The sequence below is a fragment of the Lathyrus oleraceus genome, chromosome 6, assembly GCF_024323335.1.
Source record: "Lathyrus oleraceus cultivar Zhongwan6 chromosome 6, CAAS_Psat_ZW6_1.0, whole genome shotgun sequence".
Lineage (NCBI taxonomy): Eukaryota > Viridiplantae > Streptophyta > Magnoliopsida > Fabales > Fabaceae > Lathyrus > Lathyrus oleraceus.
Window position 1 is genome coordinate 357,706,631 of NC_066584.1, and position 26,127 is coordinate 357,732,757.

The following is a 26,127-nucleotide window of genomic DNA, read 5'->3' on the forward strand; positions in this document are numbered from 1 at the left end:
ATGTGAGACTTAAATAATAAATTGAGTGTCATTTATTTAATGTGAGATTTTTAAGTGTTGAATTTAATAAATTGATTAATTCTGAATAATAATATAATATATAAAATAGTTTTGTTTATTTTTATTATATCCATATTAATTATACACAATATTAATAACTTTTTAAAGACATACATTTTATCTCAAAAAATTATATTTCTATGAAAAATAGTTAATATGAACAACAAATACAATATCACGTTTTAAATTTGTAACCTATATTTCACTATATTAGTGTTGCATTTATATTTTATATAAACAATAAGTTCTAAATATTTTTATTATCTTCAAAAAAGGCACGTGGACAAGTTTAACGGAAGATAAAATATTTTATTTGAAGTTATTAAAAATAATGTGATATTCACTTTTGCATAAAATATTTAGAGTAATGCAACTATTTCTTTTGACACCTAGCTCAACAACAAACATAATATTTTCAGTGTATATTTTACATAAAAATATATGATACTAACCATATCTTAAATCATCCTATTTTTGTGCTTTAAAATAGAAAGCCAAAATTAATAAACAAAGAAAGCCAAAATGTGTACAAAGCTTCCTTTATCCTAAAAACTATACAAACAACTTACATTATATCTCACTATTTTCTATGTATGTAATAGCTTTGAGTAAATGCTCTTTCTTAATAGGCTTAGTTATGTGAAAATCCATTCCAGTCTCTGTTGTCAATTTATCAATCTCAGCAGATAATGCAATGATAGAAATATGTACACCATATTCTTTCTCCATTTCTCTTATCTTCCTTGTTGCCTCGAATCCATCCATCTCCGGCATCTGTTCAAAAAACACACGTGTCATATAAGTAACAGACACAGATAACTTATTTAAAAATCGTGTATCAGACACATGTTATAATAACTAATTACCTGACAATCCATTAAGATGTAATCATAAGGAGGAATAGGAAAATTATTTTTTAAACCTTGTTCAACTTGTTTTAAAGCCTCTTTACCATTTTCACATTGATCAATACTAGTCACACCAAGGGAACTCAAAGTAGCCATAGCAATCTTTCTCAACATGGGAGAATCATCAACAACCATAAATTTCTTTCCACTTAAAGGTTTTGAGTTATCCGAGTCTCTTGCACATTCTTCTATTTCACTTTGATCGACATAAGTTTTCTTCTCCCTACAAGATTTCGTGTTTAGATACACACTTTCGTTGTGAGAAGATACTTGTGATCTTAATTCTCGTAAAGCTTTGTTACTAGAATTGTTTTTCCAATTCCCACCGAACTCGGGAAGAAACTTTATAACTTGAAATAACCTAGTTCCATGAAACGGTTTTGAGATCACAATGTCATCTTGATCAATTGTTTTGAGATCAACGCTACTTTCAAAAGGCTTTTCCAACCAAACAATTTTTACTAGGATTGGCAAGATCTTTCTTAAATTTCGACACAATGTTACAAAGCTTAGGAAACGGTCCCGCGTTTGCATCAATGATAATCAAAACAAAACTTGGTGCAGCTCCGTTGTTTGTCATCTTGAACATTGAAGATACGTATTCAGCTCCGTCCAAAGCTCTTAAAGGAATTTTTGTCGAAGCTCTACTATAAGAAGAGTTATAAGACGTACACCGAGAACCTAATTCCGAAGACTCAGAAGAACTTTGATCACTTATTTGGTGACCATTTTGTTTCTTTATCTTCTTGAGAGTATCAATGAGATGTTTCCGATTCTTCACCACTTTAACTTTGATCCCTAAACTCTCTATGAACATCTGCGAAGTTCTTCTTCTTTCTTCGTCCCTCATGTAAAGAATAACATGCGAAGGCTCGGTCTTAGGACTAGAAGAGGGACAAATTTGTAACCTTGGACTCAAAGATCGAATACTCGAACTAGAACTAGCATTGTGAATGAATCTTTTCTCCGGAACTTGGTTTCCGTTGCCCGATGTCGATCCATATTCAAAACCTTCCCTTACACTATAAGTTACCGTCTCGTTTTCACATAAAGCAAGAAGCACATTGAACTTGAAACATGTTCCTTTCTTGCCAACTTCTTTGTCCACAATTTCAATATCTCCATGCATCAAACGTACCTAGAGAAAATCACATTCGACTTTTATAAATCAAATTTAAATCGAAAACGGCCGCGTAATCGACACAATTAGATTCAAATCATAACTAATAAAATCATGCTTACCAGTGACTGCACAATTCCAAGTCCCAAGCCAGTTCCAACTTGACCAACAGCATTCTCTTTAACTTGAACATAATTCTCGAAAACCGACTTATAATTCTCTTTCGGAATTCCTTTTCCCGAATCATCAACTTCAAACACAAAATCCATAAAACACGCATCTTGTTGAATCGAACTCACCGCTTCTACATCCTCAATCTCTTGATCACTTTTCTTAAAAAACATCCAAGACAGAGGCTTCATAACACTATTCTGATTACTCTTGATTATCGACTTCTGCAATGTCGATTTCTGCGTCCACGCTCTAACCGTTATGTGTCCTTCGTCCGTAAATTTAACAGCATTGCTAAGCAAGTTACACAAAATCTGCTTCAATTTCCTCCTATCGCCTTTCACGCGCGAATACTTGATAACAGAACCATTACAAGAGTCCAACACAAGCTCTACACCTTTCTTCATTGCCATCGGATAATACAAATCAACCACATCTTCAACAAGATAAGATAAATCAAACTCCTCTTCCTCTAGCTGCATTTTCCCTGCCTCGATTTTGCTCGTGTCGAGTATAGAATTCAACAGTCCTAGCAAGTCTTGCGCGCAGTTATCCATTTGTTCGAAATTTGTTTCCAATTCAGAACGCGATTTCAAATCCGTGCCTGTATTAGATAGTGCTAACTTAGAAGACATTTCGATCAAACCGATAAGGCCTGCAAGATAAGCGCGGAGATCGTGGCTAGCACTCGCGAAAGCAAGACTCTTATTCATATTCTTTCTCTCAGCCTGTTCTGTTGCTTCCATTTGTTTTATCAGTGAAGCACACAAATCCATTTCTCTTCTCGTTACTCCGATATTCACGAATACGAAACTCGACATAGCTATAAATATTAGCAACATCATTATAATCAAGAGCATCAATCCTTTTTCTTTATATCTCGGTTCGAAGCCGAAAACTTCATTTTTCGGAACAGCCATCACATACACCTGAAATCGAATATTCAATCGAATTCGCGATAAGTTTATTTCAAAGATGAATAAATGATTTTTAAGAACAGTTATCAACTGAACTGCTGGTTTAATGGAAAAAAACATTGAGTAATGGTCAAACTAATATGTAGAAAATATAAAAACGTACCGATTCTATTCCGATAATATCAATAGGATAGCAATGAACAAAATATGGAGTATCTTGAATATTCAAACTAGAATCATAAACTTGATTCTTGCAAGATACACCTCCTTCATTCCTTATTATACCTCCATTAGCATTCAAAGATTGTAATAAAACACTATCCTTTAAAATCTTCAAACCAATATTTTGATTCCATTTTGCAATCACATTTCCATCTTTGGTAGCCAAACACGATTTCGTCCCTTGACGATCAACAAAGCGAGTGACATAATCGGCTATTGTTTTCGCCGAAAATCCAAGAGATATCACACCTATTTGATTGATTCTAGCCGAATTAACGAACATAAGTTCACTAACATTGTTCAACTTCGTTCCTATCGATGCAAATTCACATCGAGTATCGTTTGTACCATTTATCAAACTTGTCTTGATATCGATAGTCTTGTTCGATATTAAGGCTTCCCCGAAAATCTCTCCCGTGTCACGATTTACATGTTGAATATAGTATATGGTTTTATTCGATGCATCAACTATAGAAGAATTAGAGTACATTGCTAGAACTTGATCACCATCATTATAGTGTGTGAAAAAAAGACCTTGAGTTCCAATGAATGAAATTTGTGTTAAGTGAGGAATTGTCTTCAATGCTTGAAATAATAATGGAGCTACCTACAAAGAACAAGCAAATTTAACCTTTAAAATAAAATAAAAATTATTTTTTAGTTTCACATATAGATTTTATTTAAGTATCTAACCTTGGTGTTAATATCTGAGAAAGTGATATTAGGCGAATTAACAGTCGAACTCAATAATCTCGATAATTTTACAGATGAAAATTTTAATGGTTGTAACAATTCAGCAGAGTCATCGATTTCAGATTGCAAATGCGACATAATATTTTTCGAATGCAGATTCGCGCGTTTTTGGATATGTGTGACCATCACATACCAACATGGTGTCAATGCTACAAGAACTATTAGTGCACCATATGCCTACAATAACACAACATCAATATTTTTACTTTTACATGTATATTCAACTATGAAAAAACACTTAATGAAAATCAAATTGAAGAACTTACCAATAAGATTATGAAAGATGAAGGTCGAAAGAATGTCATTGAGAAAATCAAGTTAACATACTGAATTTCTGAATAATGATTTGATGATTTTCAACTCTTTGACTACAAAAGTTATATGATAAAATTAAAGAAAAAGTGATATTTAGAATAATAAAAAGAGAAAGATGAAGAGAACAAAATTAAACAGACAGAAAGTTAAGAAATTTTTGTTCAAAATACTATGGGCCTTTCATAAATGGTAAATTCTTGGCAACAAAAGATGTACTGATTTTTATTTATGCATATCTTCATCATTATTACATAAGGCAATACATTAGGAGAAAATATCAAAAAGATTTTTTTTTTGACAGAGAGAAAAATATCTGTTTAAAAATATTTGATTTTTTATGCATAGTATATTCTCCATAATTGAAACTCAATCTTTTTTATTAATTACATCGACCAAAAAATAATTTTCAATTTAATTTTATATTAATATAATCATAACTTCATAATTTTCCTTGCTAGAACAATATTTAAACACATAATAAAAATATAAAAAATAAATATATGTGTCTAGGTAGAAACATAGGTCTATCTATGCATTGATTTAATATGATATAAAAGGAAAGAAAAGGTTAAAGAACTTTAATTTTTTTTACACAATTATATATCATCTAATAAAAGTAATAAAACCAATTAAAATTAAAATAAATATTTAATTTGGTCACTCACAATTTTGTCGCTGTCTAATTCAGTGAATAACAAAAAATAAACAAATTAATTTTGACAATTTATGATATATTTTTTTTTAAATCTATGGTTGAACTATGGTAAAGTTTTGTATTAAATTTTTTTACAAAATTACTGTAACTCACGTGACTTTTCAAACCCACTGCATAAAAATGTTATTCTTATATATACCAGTATTATTATTATATTGAAATTTTTTTGACCCAAAAAAGTTACAATCATTAATATTTCAACTGTAAAATAAATATTAAAATAAATATAAAATTTTCTAAGTTATATAAATAGCTGTATTGCTTTATATATGTGCATTTAAAAAAATATCCATTTCGTTATTTCTAAAAGTGGAAAACTAGCACACTGTTTCGAATCAAAATTTCCAAATCTCTGATTTGTTACAAGTAGGTTACTCTAAAGTGGAAGATAAATATCTATCAAATAAAGTAAATAATAACTAATAATGAAAAATAATAATAAATCAATGATTGATATTATATTTAAATATATGACGAGTTATAAGTTATTGAAATTATCTCTTAACTTTATAAGTGATTGAGATTATCTCTTAACTTTTTTTTTCAATAATATTGATTATAGAGCAGTCAAATTAAAAAACTTGGTTAAAAAAGAGTAATTTAATATCTATTATAAATATTAATTTAAATTGTTTTTGGATTAAAAAAATGAAATTAGTTTACTTATAATTTGATTGATCTGTTGATTTTTTTTTAATTCTGCAAGCACCCTAGATTTGATTGATTTGGAAAACTTCAATTTCAATTTCCTCAACATCCATGAAGCTAGTTTTTTTGGTGAGTTTATTTGTTGAAGAAGTGAGAAAGACACTGTGGAAATATGCTAGTAATAAAAGTCTAGGGCATAATGGTGTCAACTTTGGAATCTTAATGAGAGAGTTTTGAGAAAAATTAAAGGTGACTTGATGAGATTTTTTTTTTTAAAGAATTCCATAGAAATAGTAAAGTTATGAAATGTTCAAATTTTATATCTATAGATGTGATCGCAAAAAAAGAACTATTATGCTAATCTTTTTGGATTATTGGCCATCTCTCTTGTTAGTTACATGCACAAAACTCTGGCCGATATTTTGGCAAAAAAATTGAAAGAAAGATTGGTAACCTCATGTTAGATACTTAATCCTTTTGAGGGTTGTCAAATTTTAGATGATATTCTTGTTGTAATGAAATGGTTGTTGGAACAAAATTATTCACATTTCTTGTGTTTTGATGATAATAAAGTACTTAAAGAATAATTAGGTATACTAACATATATTTAAGTGTGCATAATCATAAGCTTAAATTCAACTCAGAATTGACCCTGATGAAAGCATTTGTAGAGAAGCTGAATGTCTCAGATTCTGATAGTAGTGTTTCAGTTTCTGAAGGATCAGACTCTGAACGTGGTGTTTCAACTTCTGAAGGTCAGACTCTGATCATGGTATCCTGCCTCTGTTGACAACTCAGACTCTAGAGACCTCAGCTTCAAGAGCTCAGCCTCTGGCCCGTACTCTGTCCCCATAGAGGACTTATCTTGTCAACACCAGGCTTATGAAAAACTCAACTAGAGTCTTTTAGTGCAAGGCTCAAGGAAAGTTGACGTGACTTGTCTAGTTCGCTCACACGTCTTGTTTATACCTAGTATGATAAAGATGCAGTGGACTATGTTTTTACACATCGATTGAAGATCTTAACTAGATTCATCTTCAAACGTCTCTCTCTTGGAGCTGCTGCATTTAAAATATCAGATGTACAAACAACTTTCCTACGACTCTTTTTTTGCCTTTATAAAAGGGAGTTAAAGATTTGAAGGAATGTTAACAACTCACAAACAACTATCAGACAATCTAACAAAATGCATTAAGTACAAACTCTGAGCTAAAGTTTTATCTGTTTATTCGTACAAGCTCTTAAGATTTCTTATCTTTGTATATCTTAGAAAACTTAAGTGTTAATAATCGTTGTGGTTGTTGTAACACTTCTATACTTCTAATTGAACATCAAAGCATAGTTGTAATCATTTCTACTAAACTATTTGTTTAAAGTAGAGGAAGTCTCTTGCAAGGTTGCTTGAGCAGTAAAGTCTCTTTTCTGTGTGCTTGAGCAGTGAAGTCTCTTGCCTGTGTGCTTGAGTAGATGTCTCTTTCTAATGTGATTGAGCAGTTGAAGTCTCTTGCTAGTTTTCTTGAGTAAAGTTATAATCAGTTTGATTATAGTGAAAATCTCTTGTTGGACAAGGGGACTGGATTAATCTAAGTTTAGGAGAGGAATCGGGATAAATTTTATGTGTTGATTTACCACTTGCTTCTGAACTCTATTTATTTTGTTGACATTAACATTCTGATATAAGACTCTGAACTTGTTCAAATTCTAAATCTTTTCATCAGAAGTATAAAAGAATTTACATACACAATTCAACCTCCCACCCCTTCTTTTATATTTTTCTCACCTTCAATGGCTGACAACTCTATTGAATGGTGTTACCAGTAACATGCCGCATGCCTGATGGAGTTCTATAATAAGTGAAGGAGATGTATTATCGAGGGCATTAGTTTAACTTTAGTTATTGTCAATAGTTTCCAACAATAAATTTAGGTTAAATAGAGGTTTGAGGAAAGATGATCCTTTTTCTCCATTCGTATTGATGCCAAAAGCATTAATTCCATGGTGAAAGTGACTGTCAACAACAGTCTATACTTTGGGCATTAAGTTGGTGCACTCAATCAAATCAAGACACCTTCAATTTTCATATGATACCTTGATCTTGGGTATGAGTAAGGAAAATATTAAAACAATCAAAGTAATTTTAAGATTTCTTAGTTAATTTCTGGACTCATAGTCAATTTTCATAAAATCCTGTTGGTAGGTGTTAATGTTTCTCAGTCCTGGTTAGTTAAATGGTAAGTTTCTTTAATTGTAAGATTGGAGATGTTCCATTTACTTATCTTGGCCTCCGGATAAGTGGTAATTCTCATAAATTCTATTTCTAAAAACCCATGAATGATAAAATAAAATAAAAGACTCTCTGGGAGAAAATGTTGTTGGTTGTCTATGGGTGGTCAACTTGTCTTACTAATACTTATTTTGTTTTCTCTCCCGCTCTACTTTATTTATTTCTTCATGGCTCTAACCTGTATTGTTTCTAAAACTAAAATTTTGTTTGAATATTTTCTTGGGCGGGGGTAACAAGGAATCTATGAAATTCATTGGATCTAATAGGACATAATTTGTCTTGATCATGATAAGAATGGTTTGGGTGTGAAAATGATTCAAGAGTTCAATATTTGTTATATGGTATTGGTTCATAAGTATAAAGGTTAGAGAGGTGAGGTACAAGATGGCGAGAGAAAAATGTCAAATGGTGGACATATTTGACTTTTATCTGGGATGCAGTGAGCTTTTCTAGGAAGGAATGGTGCAGTAAATTTATTTTCTAAGAGGTAGATATTGGAGAAAAAACACATTTTATGGCATGATCCTTGGTTGTATGAAGTTTCTTTTATTAAAGAGGTATATGTGGTTGATATTTGTACATAAGGGTGGGACTATGAGGTGGTGACTTCGTCTCTTTGCTTGGTAGGATGACATATTTCTAGATTGTTGTAATTTGCTAGAGAACATTTTTTAAGGATATCAAAGTTAATACCCCTCCGTTCCTTTTTAAGTGTAATTTTTTGGCTTTTTACACATACCAAGAAAGCTAATCATTATTATTACTTTTCAAATAATAATTCTTCTTTTACCTATAATACCCTTAACTATTTATCACATTCATTTTAGTTTTTCTCTCTATGTAATAATTACCTAGGGGTAATTTTGACAAAAGTGTATTTAATATTACCTTGAAATTTGTAAGTGACAATTAAAAAGAAACAATTTTTTTTAAAAAAATGACACTAAAAAAAGGAACGGATTGAGTAATGGCTATGGAGACTTAACATTGATTGTGAGTATCATATCAAATACTTTTATCGATTATTTTCCTAAGAGTTCCTATCAATTATTTGTAAGAACAAAGTTGGTTCTATAATATATCTCTAAGATTTTGATGATAACAAAGGATGAAACAAAAATGGTACTCTAACGAGATTTTTTCTTAGTGTGCAGGACTTTGAACACTCACGCAAGATTCTGACCATACATCAGATACAAAATATTCAATGATCAGATACCACTCAGAAAGGATACGTCCAGAAGGTTCTGACTCTGACCAACGTAGATACCAGCATAACACTTAGAAATCAGAAGCTCCATTAAAAGATTACTGAATCCAGACTCTGATACTTAAGAAGTCTAGAGCACTGAGAAGCTCTGATGAAGTCATACAGAATCATCCTCTGAAGACAAACTCTGGTATATCAAGACTCTGATGCAGACTCACCAGTCCAGAACGCGTAACCGAAAAGAATCTCATTATGGAAAGAAAGTATTTAAAGAAAGGAATAATGAGGCAGACAAGATGGTGTTAGAAAGAAACAAAGAGAGTAATTACATTAATTATTCTTCAATGACCAAGATTCTGTCATCACTCCAACGGTCTTTCACAACGACTATATAAAGGACGGATTACCTCACTAGAGAACACACCTGAGACACACAAAAATCTCATTCATTCTCTCTCTTTTTCACGAGCTGCTGCTCTTACGTGAAAAACTATTGTTCTCATATTTTATGTAATACTTGCTTTTTGTTAGAAGCACTTTACATTACAATTTACTTTTGCTTAAACTATTTCCTCAAGTGACTCTGCACAGTCTGAATACTTGAGAGGGCTAAGAGATTATTCTCTTAGACGATTGGTTGTGTAATCTTTCAATATTAGTGGATTAAGTCCTTGTTGAAGGCGAAATCACCTTGGTCGGGTGGACTGGAGTAGCGTTGAGTTTCAAGCGAACCAGTATAAAATTCTGTGTGTGTTTTGATTTCTGAAAAAGTTTTTATTTCCAAAATAATTCAAACCCCCTTTCTTGTTTTTCTCAACCTTCAGTTGGTATCAGAGCTACGACTCTGTTATTGATTTTCTAATCAAACACTTAACAGTGTAGAGAGATCCAGCGTGAGAAAAACTATGGCCAAGACCAATGAAAGAGATAGTTACAACGCTAAACCTCCAATCTTCGATGGAGAAAAATTTGATTATTGGAAAGACAGAATCGAAAGTTTCTTTCTGGGCTACGACGCTGATCTTTGGGATATTGTCACAATTGGCTATACACCACCTGTGATAGACGCTGGAGTTTCTATTCCCAGAAGCAGAATGTCAGATGATCAGAAGCGTGAATTCAAGAACCATCACAAAGCCAGAACGATACTACTCAATGATATTTCCTACAATGAATATGAAAAGATCACCAACAGGGGAACAACTAAAGAAATGCTCGACTCCCTGAGGATGACTCACGAAGGAAATTCTCAAGTCAAAGAAACAAAGGCTCTGGCTCTAATATAGAAATATGAAGCCTTCAAAATGGAGGACGATGAAGCTGTAGAGGTAATGTTTTCTAGATTTCAAACTTTAATTGCAGGACTCAAAGTGCTAGATAAAGGATATACAACTGCGGATCATGTCAAAAAGATTATTAGAAGCTTGCCAAAGAAATGGAGACCCATGGTCATAACTTTAAAGTTATCAAAAGATCTGAACAGTATCAGCCTTGAGGAACTCGTCATTTCACTCAGAAGCCACGAGATAGAATTGGAGGAAGATGAACCTCAAAAGAAGATCAAATCTCTAGCACTAAAGTCCAGATCCGAAAGACGCAAACCAGATAGAAACAAAGCCTTCCAGGCTGAAGAAGAAGACAATGATGACTCTGAAAAGGAAGACTCTGACGACGAAGAAGAATTATCCCTTTTAACCAGAAGAGTAAAACAACTCTGGAGAAAAAGGAACAATAACTTCAGAAGACCGAGACCCAAGGGGGATCGATCAGAATCAACTTCCAGAGGTAAGTCTAATAAAGATATAATATGCTATGAATGTAAGGAAACAGGTCATTACAGAAACGAATGTCCCAAGTTGAAGAAAGAAAGCTCTAGAAGAGAAAATTTCAAGAAAAATTCATTCAAAACCAAAAAGGGACTGATGGGCACCTGGGACGATAGTGGATCTAATTCCTCAGAATCAGACTCTGAAGAACAGACAAATGTTGCATTCATGGCTACCACCTCCAGAAATACATCAGATGGAGAATTTGAATCTGAAGAGATGTTTTTTGATCTTTCTCGCTCTAACCTCGAATCATGCCTTTCTGAAACTCTAAACTCATAACAGAAACTTAAACAAAAATTTAAAGCTGTAAAAGAGGTTCTTGAAGAAACCATAGAAGAATGTGGTAAACTTGAGATGACAGTTTCAGAACTAAAAGATGAAAATCGAACTTTGATATTAGAAAGAGACTCCACAAATAAACAATGTTTAGAACTTGAAGAAGCGTTATCTCAAGCTCCATAAACTTCGAACACAATAATTTATGAATATGAAAAATCTTTTCAAAAGTTTCTGAAGAATGGGATAGAGAGAAGCAGAATGGCATCCATGATTTATGAAGTTAGTCAGAATAATAAAAGAGGAATTGGGTATGACCCTAGTGAAGATAAATCTTCCATAAATGGCAAACCTAAATCTCCGTTTTCTTATCACTACACACATACACAAGCACAACATTTTGATAATGCTAGAAAACCCAAAGTTCCAAGAAACTCTAGGAAGACTAATCATAAAAGACTCAAAAGATTCTGGGTACCAAAGGATAAGATTGTTTATGTTGCAGATATCTTATGCAGCAGAGTTAAGACACCAATCATGGTACCTGGACTCTGGATGCTCGCGACACATGACGGGAAGAAAGTATATGTTCCAAAGCCTGAAACTTAAAGATGCTGGCTTCGTAGGTTTCAGAGGAAATCAGAAAGGAAGGATCAGAGGCTCCACAACTATTGGTAATGGAACTCTTCCCTCTATATCTGATGTTCTCTATGTAGAAGGATTAATGCATAACCTGTTATCAATAAGTAAATTAAGTGATAACGGCTATGATGTAATCTTCAATCAAAAAACATGTAAAGCAATTAATCAGAATAATAGAACAGTCATATTCACTGGCAAGAGGAAAAACAATATTTACAAAATAAATCTTTTAGACTTAAAAGAACAAAATGTAAAATGTCTGATGTCTGTTCATGAAGAGCAATGGGTATGGCATAGACGCTTGGGCCACATTAGCATGAGAAAACTATCTCAGCTAAATAAACTCGAGTTAGTCAGAGGTCTACCCAAGCTGAAGTTTTCTTCAGATGCTCTTTGTGAAGCATGTCAGAAAGGGAAAATTTTCCAAAACATCTTTTAAAAAGAAAAATATTATTTCCACCTCTAAGCCTCTGGAACTTCTTCACATTGACCTGTTTGGACCTGTTAAAACAGCATCAGTCAATGGAAAGAAGTATGGACTAGTTATTGTTGATGATTTTAGCCGATGGACATGGGTAAAATTCCTAAAGCACAAGAGTGAGTCTCACTCTGTATTCACTAGCTTCTGTTCCAAAGTGCAAAACGAATTTGACTCTAAAATCATCAGAGTCAGAAGTGATCATGGTGGAGAATTTGAAAATAAATTTTTTGAGGAACTATTTGATTCTAATGAAATATCCCATGATTTCTCCTGTCCTAGAACTCCACAACAAAATGGAGTTGTAGAAAGGAAGAATAGGACACTCCAAGAGATGGCCAGAACCATGATAAATGAAACAAATGTGGCTAAGCACTTTTGGGATGAAGTAGTAAATACAACGTGTTATATTCAGAGTAGAATCTCTATAAGACCTATTCTAGAGAAGACTCCCTATGAACTGTGTAAGGGAAGAAAACCCAACATTTCTTACTTTCATCCTTTCGGAAGCTCTTGATTTATTCTGAATACTAAAGAACATCTGAACAAGTTTGATTCAAAAGCACAAAAAGGTATTATGTTAGGATACTCAGAATGCTCTAAAGGCTACAGAGTATACAACACAAAAACCAAAATTGTGGAAGAATCAATTCATGTTAGATTTGATGATAAGCTTGACCCTGAAAAGTCAAAGCTAGTTGAGAAACTTGCAGATCTGGAGATTACTCTTGCAGGTTCTGACGAAAAGACCAAAGCACCATAAGTATCTGATAAACAAAGTCTAGATGCAACTAAAGCCTCATCTATCCAGAAGAAATCAAGAAGTCTCCCCAACATCTCTGAAGATTTGATTCTGGGAAACAAGGATGAACCTATCCGAACTAGGTCAACATTCAAGGTACCTGAAGAAATTCCTCTAGGACTAGTATCTTTGATTGAGCCTACTTCCTATGATGAGGCACTTCAAGATGACGACTGGGTTCTAGCTATGAAAGAAGATCTAGATTAATTCTCAAAGAATGACGTCTGGGATCTTGTTCCAAAGCCTAAAGGCACTCACATTATTGGAACCAGATGGGTGTTCAGAAACAAACTAAACGAAAAAGGCAAAGTTGTCAGAAATAAAGCTCGACTGGTAGCACAAGGGTACAGTCAACAAGAAGGCATTGACTATAACGAAACCTTTGCCCCAGTCGCCAGGTTAGAATCTATTCGCTTACTTGTTTCATTTGCTGTAAATCATTCAGTCAAACTATATCAAATGGATGTCAAAAGTGCATTTCTCAATGGTTATATATCAGAAGAAATGTATGTCAATCAACCTCCAGGTTTTGAAAACTCAAGTTGTCCAGAACATGTTTTTAAACTTAAGAAATCATTATACGGTTTAAAACAAGCTTCTAGAGCTTGGTATGAAAGACTAAGCAATTTTCTTCTGGAACACGACTTTATTAGAGGAAAAGTTGACTCTACACTCTTCTGTAAAAACATTAGCAATGACCTCATGATATTCCAGATACATGTTGATGACATTATTTTTGGTTCAACTAATCCTTCTGTATGTCAAGAATTCTCTGAGCTAATGCAGGCAGAATTTGAAATGAGCTTAATGCAAGAACTAAAGTTCTTTCTCGGAATTCAAATCAATCAAGCTTCTGAAGCTACCTATGTTCATCAAAGTAAATACATTAAAGACATTCTTAAGAAATTCGAAATGACGGAATGCAAACCTGCTAAGACACCTATGCATCCAACTTGCATTCTGGAAAAAGAAGAAGTTAGCTAGAAGGTTTGTCAGAAGCTCTATCGTGGTATGATAGGCTCTCTTCTCTATCTGACTGCTACACGTCCTGATATTCTGTTTAATGTATGTCTCTGTGCCAGATTCCAATCAGATCCTAGAGAATCTCATTTAACAATTGTTAAAAGAATACTCAGGTATCTGAAAGGAACCCCTAACATGGGCCTGATGTATGAGAAAACATCAGAGTATAAACTTTCTGGTTACTGTGATGCAGATTACGCATGGGACAGAATGGAACGTAAAAGTACATCTGGGAACTGTCGGTTCTTGGGAAAGAATCTGGTATCCTGGGCTAGCAAAAGGCAATCAACCATAGCGATGCCCATTGCAGAAGCAAAATATATTTCAGCATCACTATGCACTACTCAGATGCTCTGGAGAAGAATCAACTAGAAGATCTTCAAATCTTTGAGAGTAACATTCCTATCTTCTGTGATAATACTTTTGCCATTTGTTTAAGTAAGAATCCTATTTTTCATTCTAGAGCTAAGCACATAGAAATAAAACATCATTTCATTAGAGACTATGTTCAGAAAGGGGTAGTAACATTAAAATTTATTGATACAGACCAACAATGGGCTGATATTTTTACCAAACCCTTGATGAAGATAGATTCTTGTTTATCTTAAAAAATCTAAACATTCAAAATTGTCCAGAATGATATGTGCCTCTGAGATAGCGAAATAAGACTCTGAAGTAAACAACTGGATTCTGTATCTGACTCTGATGCTACTACCAATTAGAAGTCATTTGAGTTAGACATCTCCAGGAACCAACCCTTTGGTATTCCTGAAGATCAGATAAAGTAACACGTGATACATCTTACGTCTGACCTTGGAACTTCTAGACAGCTATCTAGCAGTAATCAAGAAACAAACTCTTGATATCTCCTCGACCAGTGTGCTGATTTTGGGATTAGACGTCATTATGGGCTGTAATCATTCTCCTCTCTAACGTGCTTACTTGGTTAACGTGCTTCACTTAATTTCCTATCTGTTAAACTCAACATTTTTGTGTCGTTTTGCATGCGCCCTAATTGTGTATATATGCATTTCACAATCTACACTTGCACACTTTCACACTCACGAACTCATAAAACCCTTTCTCTCTCTCTCAGTTCTTCTCCTCCTTCAAAGGTTTTTTTTACAGTTTTCACCAAGTTCTTCAACATTCATCATCATCTTCAACCATTCTTCGTGGATTCTCAGAAACAATCAGTGTACAATTTCTCCCAACAGATGAACTCAACAGAGCAAGCACCCAGTTCCAGTCAATAAACCCCTGCAACCATCGGTGTCGTCTCAACTCCAATCTACAAGGAACCTCACATTCTTGATCGTGAGCCTCACATTCATCTAGCTACTCCATTTGATAAGCTGGAAGTTCTTTGTGAAACTTTGGTTGATTTTGATAACATGAAGCGCAATGGCGTCGACCTCATTGAAGAACTGAAAAAGCAAGGGTGGGAAAATTACTTTCAACGCCTCTATGGCCCGGTGTACACGAATCTGGTGAAGGAGTTATGGCGTTTCGCAGACTCTGATGATCACTACATTGTCTCCTACATATTAGGAGTCAAGATAGTCATCACCGAGAAATCAACTGCTTCTCTTCTGAACATGGAGAAGACAGGAGGAAGACGCATCTACAACATCAACCCTAGGGAAAAGTACTTGTCCCAGGAGATAAACCCTACCATCTTCCAACAGAATGCTGAAGGCAAGCATTCCAAGAACAAGGAACTGCATCAGAACCTCTGGGTCTGGCTGAAGATTATCTTAGGCATCACCCATCATCGTCCGACTTCAAACTCTTCTGACTACATCAATACAAATCAGAAGTGCCTCCTGTACTGCATTCACAAGGGTCTGAAGCTCTGCCTACCTGTACTCTTATTCAAGTACCTCAGAGATTCCGTTAAAGACACTAGAAATAACATAAAGACAAGGAACTACATCCCTTTGGGGAGACTGATATATGATGTGTTGATCGAGAGTGGCCTCGTGGATCATCTGATTCATCTCAGACTCATGGAAGATGTCATTATTGATACTGGAAGACCTCTGAATGCTCGAAACCTAAAGAGCATGGGAATCATTGATCAAGTGAGAGCCAAACCAACACTTGATACCTCCTGGGAAACACTTGAAGATCAGAGGGAGATTCCCAACGAGCTCTACTTATTCTCCAAGATCGACCCTCTAGAGGTAATAGCCTACTATCTAGAGGATCTGTACAAGCAAGGGGTGGATATCACAGAATTCTCAGTGGACTGGCTGCCTGAGTTTCCACCAAACTTCTAGAAGAGGATGCGAGAGCCTTCTGAGAAGACAAAGCAGGCGAAGAAAGCTAAGTTGGGAGAAACATCTGGATCAAGACCCCTAGTTCCTCTGGCCGGCTCTCCAGGTAAGTCTGTATCTCTCCCTCCCTCTGTAAAAATTAAACCCATTGCTTCTTCTCTTCCTCAAACAAACCCTATATACACCACTGCTGAAACTCCTCCCTCAACCACCAGATCCTCTAACCCACCATCTCAAAAATTCAACCTCGCCACCACAACTTTACCTATTTCAGAAGCAGAAATGCTAAATGAAACCACCTCACCATCATCATCACCATCTCCTCAATTCCTACCTTACTACGAACTTTCATCTGACACTGAACCATCTGACCCTCAATCCCCCACTCTGGCTCAACTCCAAGACCGTCCTCTGGCCTCTCAAAAGCCGTCACTTCCCCACCTCCGGAACATCCAAACACAACCACATATGAACCTCAACCATCAGAACCAACCCACTCTGAACCACAACCTTCAGAACTAATCCACTATGTATCACAACCATATGAACCAACACACTCCGATATACCACAACTCATCACTTCCGCTGACCCAACAACTCCCACACTTAACCTAAGTGCCCCCACCTCACCCTCCCAAGCCTCTGCCAATGAACCAGAAACTACCCTTCTGACCCTTGAAGAAGCAATTAAGGTTTTTGTAGAGTCTTTAGTTGAAAAGGTCAAGTCTCTGACCATCAACTCTGGTATCAGTGATGATCCCTCTGCTGTAAAGGACTCACTGAAACAGAGTGATAAGTTGGATGACCTTTGAAGCCTTCAAGCTGAAAGGCCTCTCTGAACAAGTCCGCAACGACTTCATCGGAGACGCTGAGATCAGACTCCAAGAGCGCCTAGCCAGAGAAGCTAAGGAACGGGCAAGACAGGAAGCTAAAGAGAAAGTGCGTCAAGAAGAACTTCAGAGAATCAAAGAAGCTAAAGCAAAGGCTATTGTTGATGTTGATGTTGCTGAAGCTAAGGCAAAAGCCAAAGCCGACGCTGAAGAAGCAGCGCACTTTGCTAAAGAGTTTGCTGCCAAAGCCAAAGCTGATGAACTGACTCAGGGGGAGTCCTCCAACTCTGGATTCGTCCATCTGGTCCTAAAAACTCTCGAAGAGCTGCAGAAAGAACAACAGGTAGTTCGAGCCAGACTGGATCAACAGGACTCTGTCAATGTTAACATTCAGAACATGCTGTCCAAACTGCTCCAGAGGATGCCTCCGCCTCCAAACCCTTAGGCACCTAGGCTATTTTACTTGTTGTTTTCTATGTTTTGATGTCTGTTTCATGCTTTCTGCTTTTCGACTTAAGTGCTTATCTTTAAATGCTTATATATCAATGTCGCTACCGGGATTTCACGATAACGAAACCGGGACTAAAGAGATGCCAAACAGAGGCAAAGTCAGAAGAATCGCCACCGAATTTTATTTAGTTTACCTCTATCGGAGAGGAGAGGGGAAATAGTCGATAAAACCCTCGGAAGAGAGACGCGCACGGGAAGCGCTAAAAGAGAATAAGGAATCGGTCTCGCAACCGAGATTTGGGTTCGGAAGTCGGTTACGTAAAGGGAAGGTATTAGCACCCCTTACATCCATGGTACTCCATGGGAACCATTTGGGTTATTTTACAAACATGGGATTTATCTATTATTGTTTCATTTTGAAAAGAATGTGTGAAAGAAGGGGGTGTTTTTGTTATTAATGTGCTCGCCAAGGATTGTGACCCTTGTACCTACGTATCACTCATTCGGGGATGAGGAATCAGAGCTCCGTAGTTCAGAATAAAAAATGTTTGTGTGTTGGTTGATTTTACCTTTGAAAAAAGGGTTTTTGGGATGATGCCCTAAGGCACAAAAATAAGTTTGATGAGTTGTATAATTTTTACCTTGAATAAGGGTTTTATGAAATGAGTGTTTGTGATTATATTGTACAAAAGTTTATGGGCGGAGGTGATTATTCTAGACAACAAGTCAAGCGTCTTGCATCCAAAATAATCAGAGTAAGGGTAGGAATGCTCCATTCTCACTCATTCTCCACAATTTAAGGCTCACGGTGCACAATAATAATCGTAATTATTAAGTATTTTTGAATTTGGCTAAGAAAATGCCACTTGACGTTGAATCAAGGGTTTATTTTATTTTGATTATGAAATTTGGCTTATGCAACATGAATGCAAAGTAACCAACAAGAAATTAAAGAGTCTCATTGTAAGGTAGTCTAAGAGAAAGCCTTTTGTGTGCAAAAGTGACCTAAGCTAAACAAAGGATAATGGTCTTACAAACATGTCCCCCTAAGATGGTGTCATGATGCCATTCTTACAACATGAATGTAAGTTACAAATAAAATCCAACATTTACAAAGTATCACAAAGATAAGGGAAAGGCCTCCAAGCAAGGGTCCTAAAATGAAATCCTTTAAGTCCAAGTTGATTAAGAGTGGAATGAATATTTTTTTGTCTTATCATTTTATCATGTTTTTGTTGTTTTTAATGTTTGATGACAATAAAATAAATAACAAGTAAATAAACATGCATGATAAATTTGTACAATGATGATGATGATGAGTACTTTAATGTAAATTACAAGGTAATGGCATAAAAGTAAATTACAAGATAAAGAAACAATATCACAATAATAATGGTTAGTGAATATAAATGATATAAAACAAATATAACTCAATAATACCAAAAGCATAATAACAAAGGTTAATTATAAACAAAATTAATGAAGTATAATTAGTGGTTAGTAACATGTACAAAAATGAGTATTTTTTAAGACTATTTTCTTAGGCCAAAAAGACTTAAAATATGACACATTAAGGGATAGCTTATCATTGATGCAAAGTGTTGAAGATGATTAAAAAAATCAACTAACAATAGATTTGTAACAAAGAAAGTTATGCAACCTTAAGTCCATCTATTAATATATTAAAAAAAGAAGAAAAAAGTGATTTGTTCTCTTTCTTTTGTTTTTATTCCTATTTTATTTAACAAGATAATAAGGTAGTAAATAAATTAGCATAATGTAAATGATATAGTTAGGTAACAATAAACATAAACATAAAATACTTGAAATAAAGTGAATAATAAAATAAATTGCAAAAAACTAAAGTGCAATAATATAAATGTTAGAAGTTAGTAGTTAGTGAACATAAACATAAAGTAAATGAAATAAAATGAACAATAAAATAAATTGTAAAAAAAAATGAAGTGCAATAATATAAATGTTAGGAGTTAGTAATTAGTAGTTAGTAACAATAAGCAAATGGATTAGCAAGTTAATGTAAAGACATGGTTTCATCTATGCATCAAATGACCCAAATATGGTTAAAATAGAGGCAATCTATCAATGCCTCAAAGTATCATGAATGATCTATTGATCAACCATAGATAGGTTTGAAACATTGAAGATTTAATCAACTCTAAACAACCATGGTCATGATCTAATAGACCTCATCAACAAAACAAATAAAACAACAAGTCCATAATAAAAGAAAATGATAACACACACAAAGCAACCACAAAAAGATGGAAAAAGATAGTAAGAGTAAAAAATCTTTAAAAAAAGGTGAGTAAACCAAAGTCAATCATTTTTTGCAAGCTTGAATCTAAACCATCTCAAAAGACCAACCAAGAACAAGCAACCATTTTTAATAAAAAAAAGAAACAAAAAATTAAAAAGTTTAAGTTAAAATCATTATCCACAAAAAATGTGAAAAAAGCTAGGTAGAAATGGTGTTGAGCTTGAATGTGAAGCAAGGGGTTTGGGATGAAAATATTTATGGTGAAAGCTTAGTAAAGAGGTTGGGTTATGAGTGTTAGAGAGTGAGAAATTTTGAGGAAAAAATTTGAAATGGAAAAAAAGTTGGTGGTGGTGACTTTTGGGAGAGAAATGTTTTTTGGTTTTGATTTAGGTTTTGGAGAAGAGGGGTTGAATGATATTTTTTCAGAATTTTTGGGGACTAGAAAGCATGAAAAATGAGGGGGAATAACGCATCTATTTATAGGGAAAGCAAGTGTGAAAGTGGGGGGAACCAAATACCCTTTGTGCAAAAAAAAGGCTTATTTTTGGTGTCTGCGCAGGGCAAATCGATTTACCTAGTTGTGTAAATCGATTTCCCTATATATATATATATATATATATATATATATATATAATATATATATATATATATTTATATATTTAAATTCATGCCTTGAACGCATGCAATATGTCTTTGGTTATGAATGCTAATATAATTATGGTGACGGAGCAATGTGTAAATATATGTGTAATAGGATCATAGATCAGATGAAAGTTGTATCGGAGTAGGGTTGACAACTGCCCCTATTTAATCTTCTCGAACCTGAATGTTTAGATAGCAACGGCTTCCACACATCCAAGGTAAGAGAGGATTAAATAAATAAAAATATCCAGAAATTCACCATACTGGGAATGAAATGAATGTGATATGAAGTGATGGGTATTTGTGAAGATTGTTCATGGGATGGAAAATAAATTTGATATGAAATCATCTGTTGAGGATAGTTTATGGTATTATGTGGGGAGGACACGAGTCAGCTGTATGATGGTTATGTCATGATGTGTATGATATGCAATGTATGTTATGGTGTGTAACATAAGTATCTCTTCTACTAGAAAACAAATAGAAAAGCTTCATGACAAAAGGTCAAGAAGAAAGATGAAAGGGAATATGACTTCGTTGGGGATAAGTTTCTTATGTAAAAGATAGTGAAAATCCCTAACAACGGCTGAGAAGATTTTAGTTCAGTGACGCTTCCTAGCAACAGCTGGAATACCTGAAATCTAAAGGTGTAGATCCCTAGCAACGACTGGGGAGGTTTTAGTTCAGTGATGCTTCCTAGCAACTGTTGGAATACCTGAAATCTAAAGATGCAAATCCCTAGCAATGACTGGGAGGTTTTAGTTCAGCGACGCTTCCTAGCAATGGCTGGAATACCTGAAATCTAAAGATGTAAATCCCTAGCAACGACTAGGGAGGTTTCAGTTCAGTGACGCTTCCTAGCAATTGCTGGAATACCTGAAATCTAAAGATGCAGATCCCTAGCAACGACTAGGGAGGTTTTAGTTCAGTGACGCTTCCTAGCAATGGCTGGAATACCTGAAATCTAAAGGTGTAGATCCCTAGCAACGACTTGGGAGGTTTTAGTTCAGTGACGCTTCCTAACAATAGCTGGAATACCTTAAATCTAAAGATATAAATCCCTAACAACGGTTGGGGAGATTTGATTTTTGAAAGTGTCAATCCCTAGAAATGGCTGGAAAGGTTTAAATTTGAAAAGTATCAATCCCTAGCAATGGCTGGGAAGGTTTGAGTTTGAAAAGTGTCAATCCCTAGCAACGGCTGGGAAGGTTTGACTTTTGAAAGTGTGCAAAAGGCACATGAGTACTTGCAAAAGGCAGGTGAATAGATATGGTGGTTATCATACACAAGGTAGAGGAAAATTTACGGTAGGCACGAAAAACTCATTATATCCCTCAGGCACAACGGCGGGGATGAAATTTTCGAAATATGGCTACCACTTGGGACTTGCCAAACCTACATCAGGTATTTTAAGACAAACGTTTAAGAGAATAGGTCAATCGTCCAATCTCTCATTTTTGCGTAACATGAAAAGTTGATAAAGGTAAACTCTCTCATGCAAAAGGCAACAAGGAGGCTTGCAAAAAAAGGCAAAATAGGGTTTTCCCTTGCAAAAAGCAGAAGGGGTCTCGCAAAAGGCGAGGTACTAAAAAAAGGGCCAACAATATTTGCAAAAGGCAAATAAAAAGAGATATTTTGGGGAAACCTATTGGGGTTGTTCACGGGGACCCCTTGCACTTTCGAGAAAGGCTTGAATCCAACTTATGCTAAACATACTTGCCCCAATATGAAGAGTATGTTATGATGCAATGTTATGCATGTAAAATGTCGGTGTATGCAGAAAGTCGGTGTCTTCGTCAAAGGGTTGACGGAAAGATAATGTGTCTTCGTCAAAGGGTTGACGGGAAAGAATTTGTCTTCGTCAAAGGGTTGACGGAAAATAATTTGTCTTCGTCAAAGGGTTGACGGAAAAGAATTTGTCATCGTCAAAGGGTTGACGGAAAAGAATTTGTCTTCGTCAAAGGGTTGACTGAAAAGAATTTGTCTTCGTCAAAGGGTTGATGGAAAAGAATTTGTCTTCGTCAAAGGATTGACGGAAAAGAATTTGTCTTCGTCAAAGGGTTGACGGAAAAGAATTTGTCTTCGTCAAAGGGTTGATGGAAAAGAATTTGTCTTCATCAAAGGGTTGACAGAAAAGAATTTGTCATCGTCAAAGGGTTGACGGAAAAGAATTTGTCTTCGTCAAAGGGTTGACGGAAAAGAATTTGTCTTCGTCAAAGGGTTGACGGAAAGGTAATTTGTCTTCGTCAAAGGGTTGACGGAAAGAAACTGTTGTAAAATGTCGTCATCAGAGGGCTGATGGAAAAAAGTTTGTCATCGTCAAAGGGTTGACGGAAAGGTAATTTGTCTTCGTCAAAGGGTTGACGGGAAAGAATTTGTCTTCGTCAAAGGATTGACGGAAAAGAATTTGTCTTCGTCAAAGGGTTGACGGAAAAGAATTTGTCTTCGTCAAAGGGTTGACGGAAAAGAATTTGTCTTCGTCAAAGGGTTGATGGAAAAGAATTTGTCTTCGTCAAAGGGTTTATGGAAAAGAATTTTTCATCGTCAAAGGGTTGACGGAAAAGAATTTGTCTTCGTCAAAGGGTTGACGAAAAAGAATTTGTCTTCGTCAAAGGGTTGACGGAAAGGTAATTTGTCTTCGTCAAAGGGTTGACGGAAAGGTAATTTGTCTTCGTCAAAGGGTTGACGGAAAGAAACTGTTGTAAAATGTCGTCATCAGAGGGATGATGGAAAAAAGTTTGTCATCGTCAAAGGGTTGACGGAAAGGTAATTTGTCTTCGTCAAAGGGTTGACGGAAAGGGACTTCACTATGAAGTGGCATCATCAAAGGGTTGATGGGAAGGATTTATTATGTTATGTATGCATATGGTGCATGTTAATGAGAATTTCTCATTTTTGTGAGAAAGCTTTTTGATATGAAACTCCCTTATTTGGAAGGAAAGTCATGTGTGTTTATTGTATGCAGTGCATGTGGTAATGCAAGATGAATATTAATTGTCTTTGGATTGATCTCTCTTTTTGAAGGTGAGATTTTTTGGGTATCAAATATCGGTTGGATTTGAGTTTATGAAGAGACCAGCGAAGTGGGCTTTTATTTCTAGTGATGGCTAATATGGAGTGGGCTTTCGGTTTTGGAGATGCCAATAGCGATTGGGCTTTATGGTCAATGATAGAGATTTGTTTTTGGGGGTGCCAATAACGATTGGGCTTTATGGTTAATGATAGAGATTTATTTTGGGAGGTGCCAATAACAATTGGGCTTTATGGTTAATGATAGAGATTTGTTTTGGTAGGTGTCAATAACGATTGGGCTTTATAGAGATTTATTTTAGGAGGTGCCAATAGCGATTGGGCTTTATTTTTGGAAGGTATCAAGTGAGGCTTGGCTTCATTATCCTTGTTGGGGAAGAGCTTCATGTTATGCATGTTGCACGATATGTATGAGCGAAGCGACATGGTTGGTGCATAGTGATTGATGCAATTGTTTTGGATAGTTCAACAAATGTCCTTGAGGTGGGTCAAGAATGGTTGAAACTGGGAAATATTTTTGCTTGGCTTCAAGGCTCATTGTTGACAAGTTATGGGATGATGTGTTTATCATAACTTCCCAACATTTGCTTTGAACTTGGCTGACGTAGTGAGCTTGGTATGGATATTCGGATACCCCATGCTTGATCTGAGCAAGAAAATCCAAAATATAAGGAAAAGTTTCCTCTCCATGGCCAGTCCTGCCCCAATCTGTTAGGTATCTACATGGATTGCCCCAGTTACAAGTTATGAAGCAAACCATGGGTAGAGTGATCTTGATCTGATATGGTCCAACGTCTTGGGTCTGCCTACCCCTATTCATCCATCTCTTGGAGTGTTTTGACTTTCTCATGCTTTTGAGGTGGTCTTCCCTAGTATGAAACCTTGAATGTATTTTTCCTCTGACTGGTTGATTTTTGAGGGAATGCCCCTGGCCAACTGCCTTTGGAGAGATTTGCCTAATCTTGACGTGATTGCCCCAAACTGACTGGATCTTGAAGTGGTTTGCTCAACAGAGTTCTCAGATACCTTGCCCTCCTTTGTGAGATCAATCTAAGGGGATGATCTTTGCTCATCGGAGTCCTCATGAATTTTGCCTCTTTTGGGTTACCAAAACTTCTCGAGTCATGTTCATTGTAAAAACGCTCTTGATGTCAATGCCCATTCACAAGTAAAACTATTTATGCTAATGTTATGTTTATGGTAGTTTTAGAAATCCAAGTATGTCCACTGAAAAGATGACATATAGTGAATGGATCACTAGTTACAAAAGTCATACTGATACTTAGCAAAACGAATAGGAGTCAGTTTCAACACAAGTTCTAATGGAATATGCTTTCGAAATGGACCTTGCTTCAATTAGGTCTTTTGAGGGTTGTAATGTGTGGTTTAAGAAACAAAGGATTTATAGCTCAAATATTTATTTAGCCCGCCCATTCTTCTTGATACCCTTCAGTCCTACATTCAACTAGTTTGATACAGACGTTCGTCTCTTAGAATGATGGGAGTGGTAGTAAGAGAACCCACAAGGTTTTGGGAGTGACAGTCACTTGCCTTCCTATTTTTGTGTTTGCAGACACACGATTTTGTTCTGGCTGAGGATTTTTGTTTTTGATTCCTCTTCTGCTTTTTTTGTTTTTCGACTTCCCTAATTTTGCCTGGACTATCTTTTTTTTGCTTACAGTCCATCAGGATACCCTAATTTTTGCCTAAGCCACTTGTTTTCAAGTTTCGACTTAGCGGGATTTCTCTCTCTCTCTCTCTCTCTTTGAGTTTTTTTGGAACAAATCGTGTGACGTTTGTTTATTTGGTTTGAAAGGATTTGTGACTGTCTCACTTTTTGTGTTGGCGAGGGACAACCATTGGATTTGTGATTTCGACCTCTCGTGAGGGAAACTATGTGGTTATCCTTTAGACAAGACACTCCCTAGGATGTGGTTGATACTCAAATGGGACACTCCCTATTTTTTCTTTTTAAAAATCGAACGCGTGGTCAAATTAGCTGAAGACTACCCTGCCCCGGGTTTAAGATGTGAGTTTTTTTTTTTTGCTTTGAAGAAAACTCCTACTTCTAGGCTCAAAGGGGTTGACTAGGGATTATCATCCTTACACCTCCACTGTTTGGGGATTTGAAGCAATGCCTTACATCACCAGCAAGGTGTTTATTCAAAAGCATACATGCAATGAGCTATTGTACCTTATATTCATCATTCTCCCTCTAAGTTTCATTTTTAAACAAAAGTAAGAT

General features: G+C 35.4%; 1 protein-coding gene across 1 annotated transcript; it reads right to left on the reverse strand.

The window, feature by feature from the left end:
* Positions 1-609: 609 nt before the first annotated feature.
* On the reverse strand, positions 610-4,456 carry LOC127095622 (histidine kinase CKI1). Its single transcript, XM_051034290.1, is given in 7 exon segments — positions 610-834; positions 927-1,425; positions 1,427-2,106; positions 2,211-3,188; positions 3,340-4,005; positions 4,092-4,328; positions 4,418-4,456. Coding segments are annotated over 7 exon segments (3,303 nt in total). The 3' UTR covers positions 610-630.
* Positions 4,457-26,127: the final 21,671 nt, after the last annotated feature.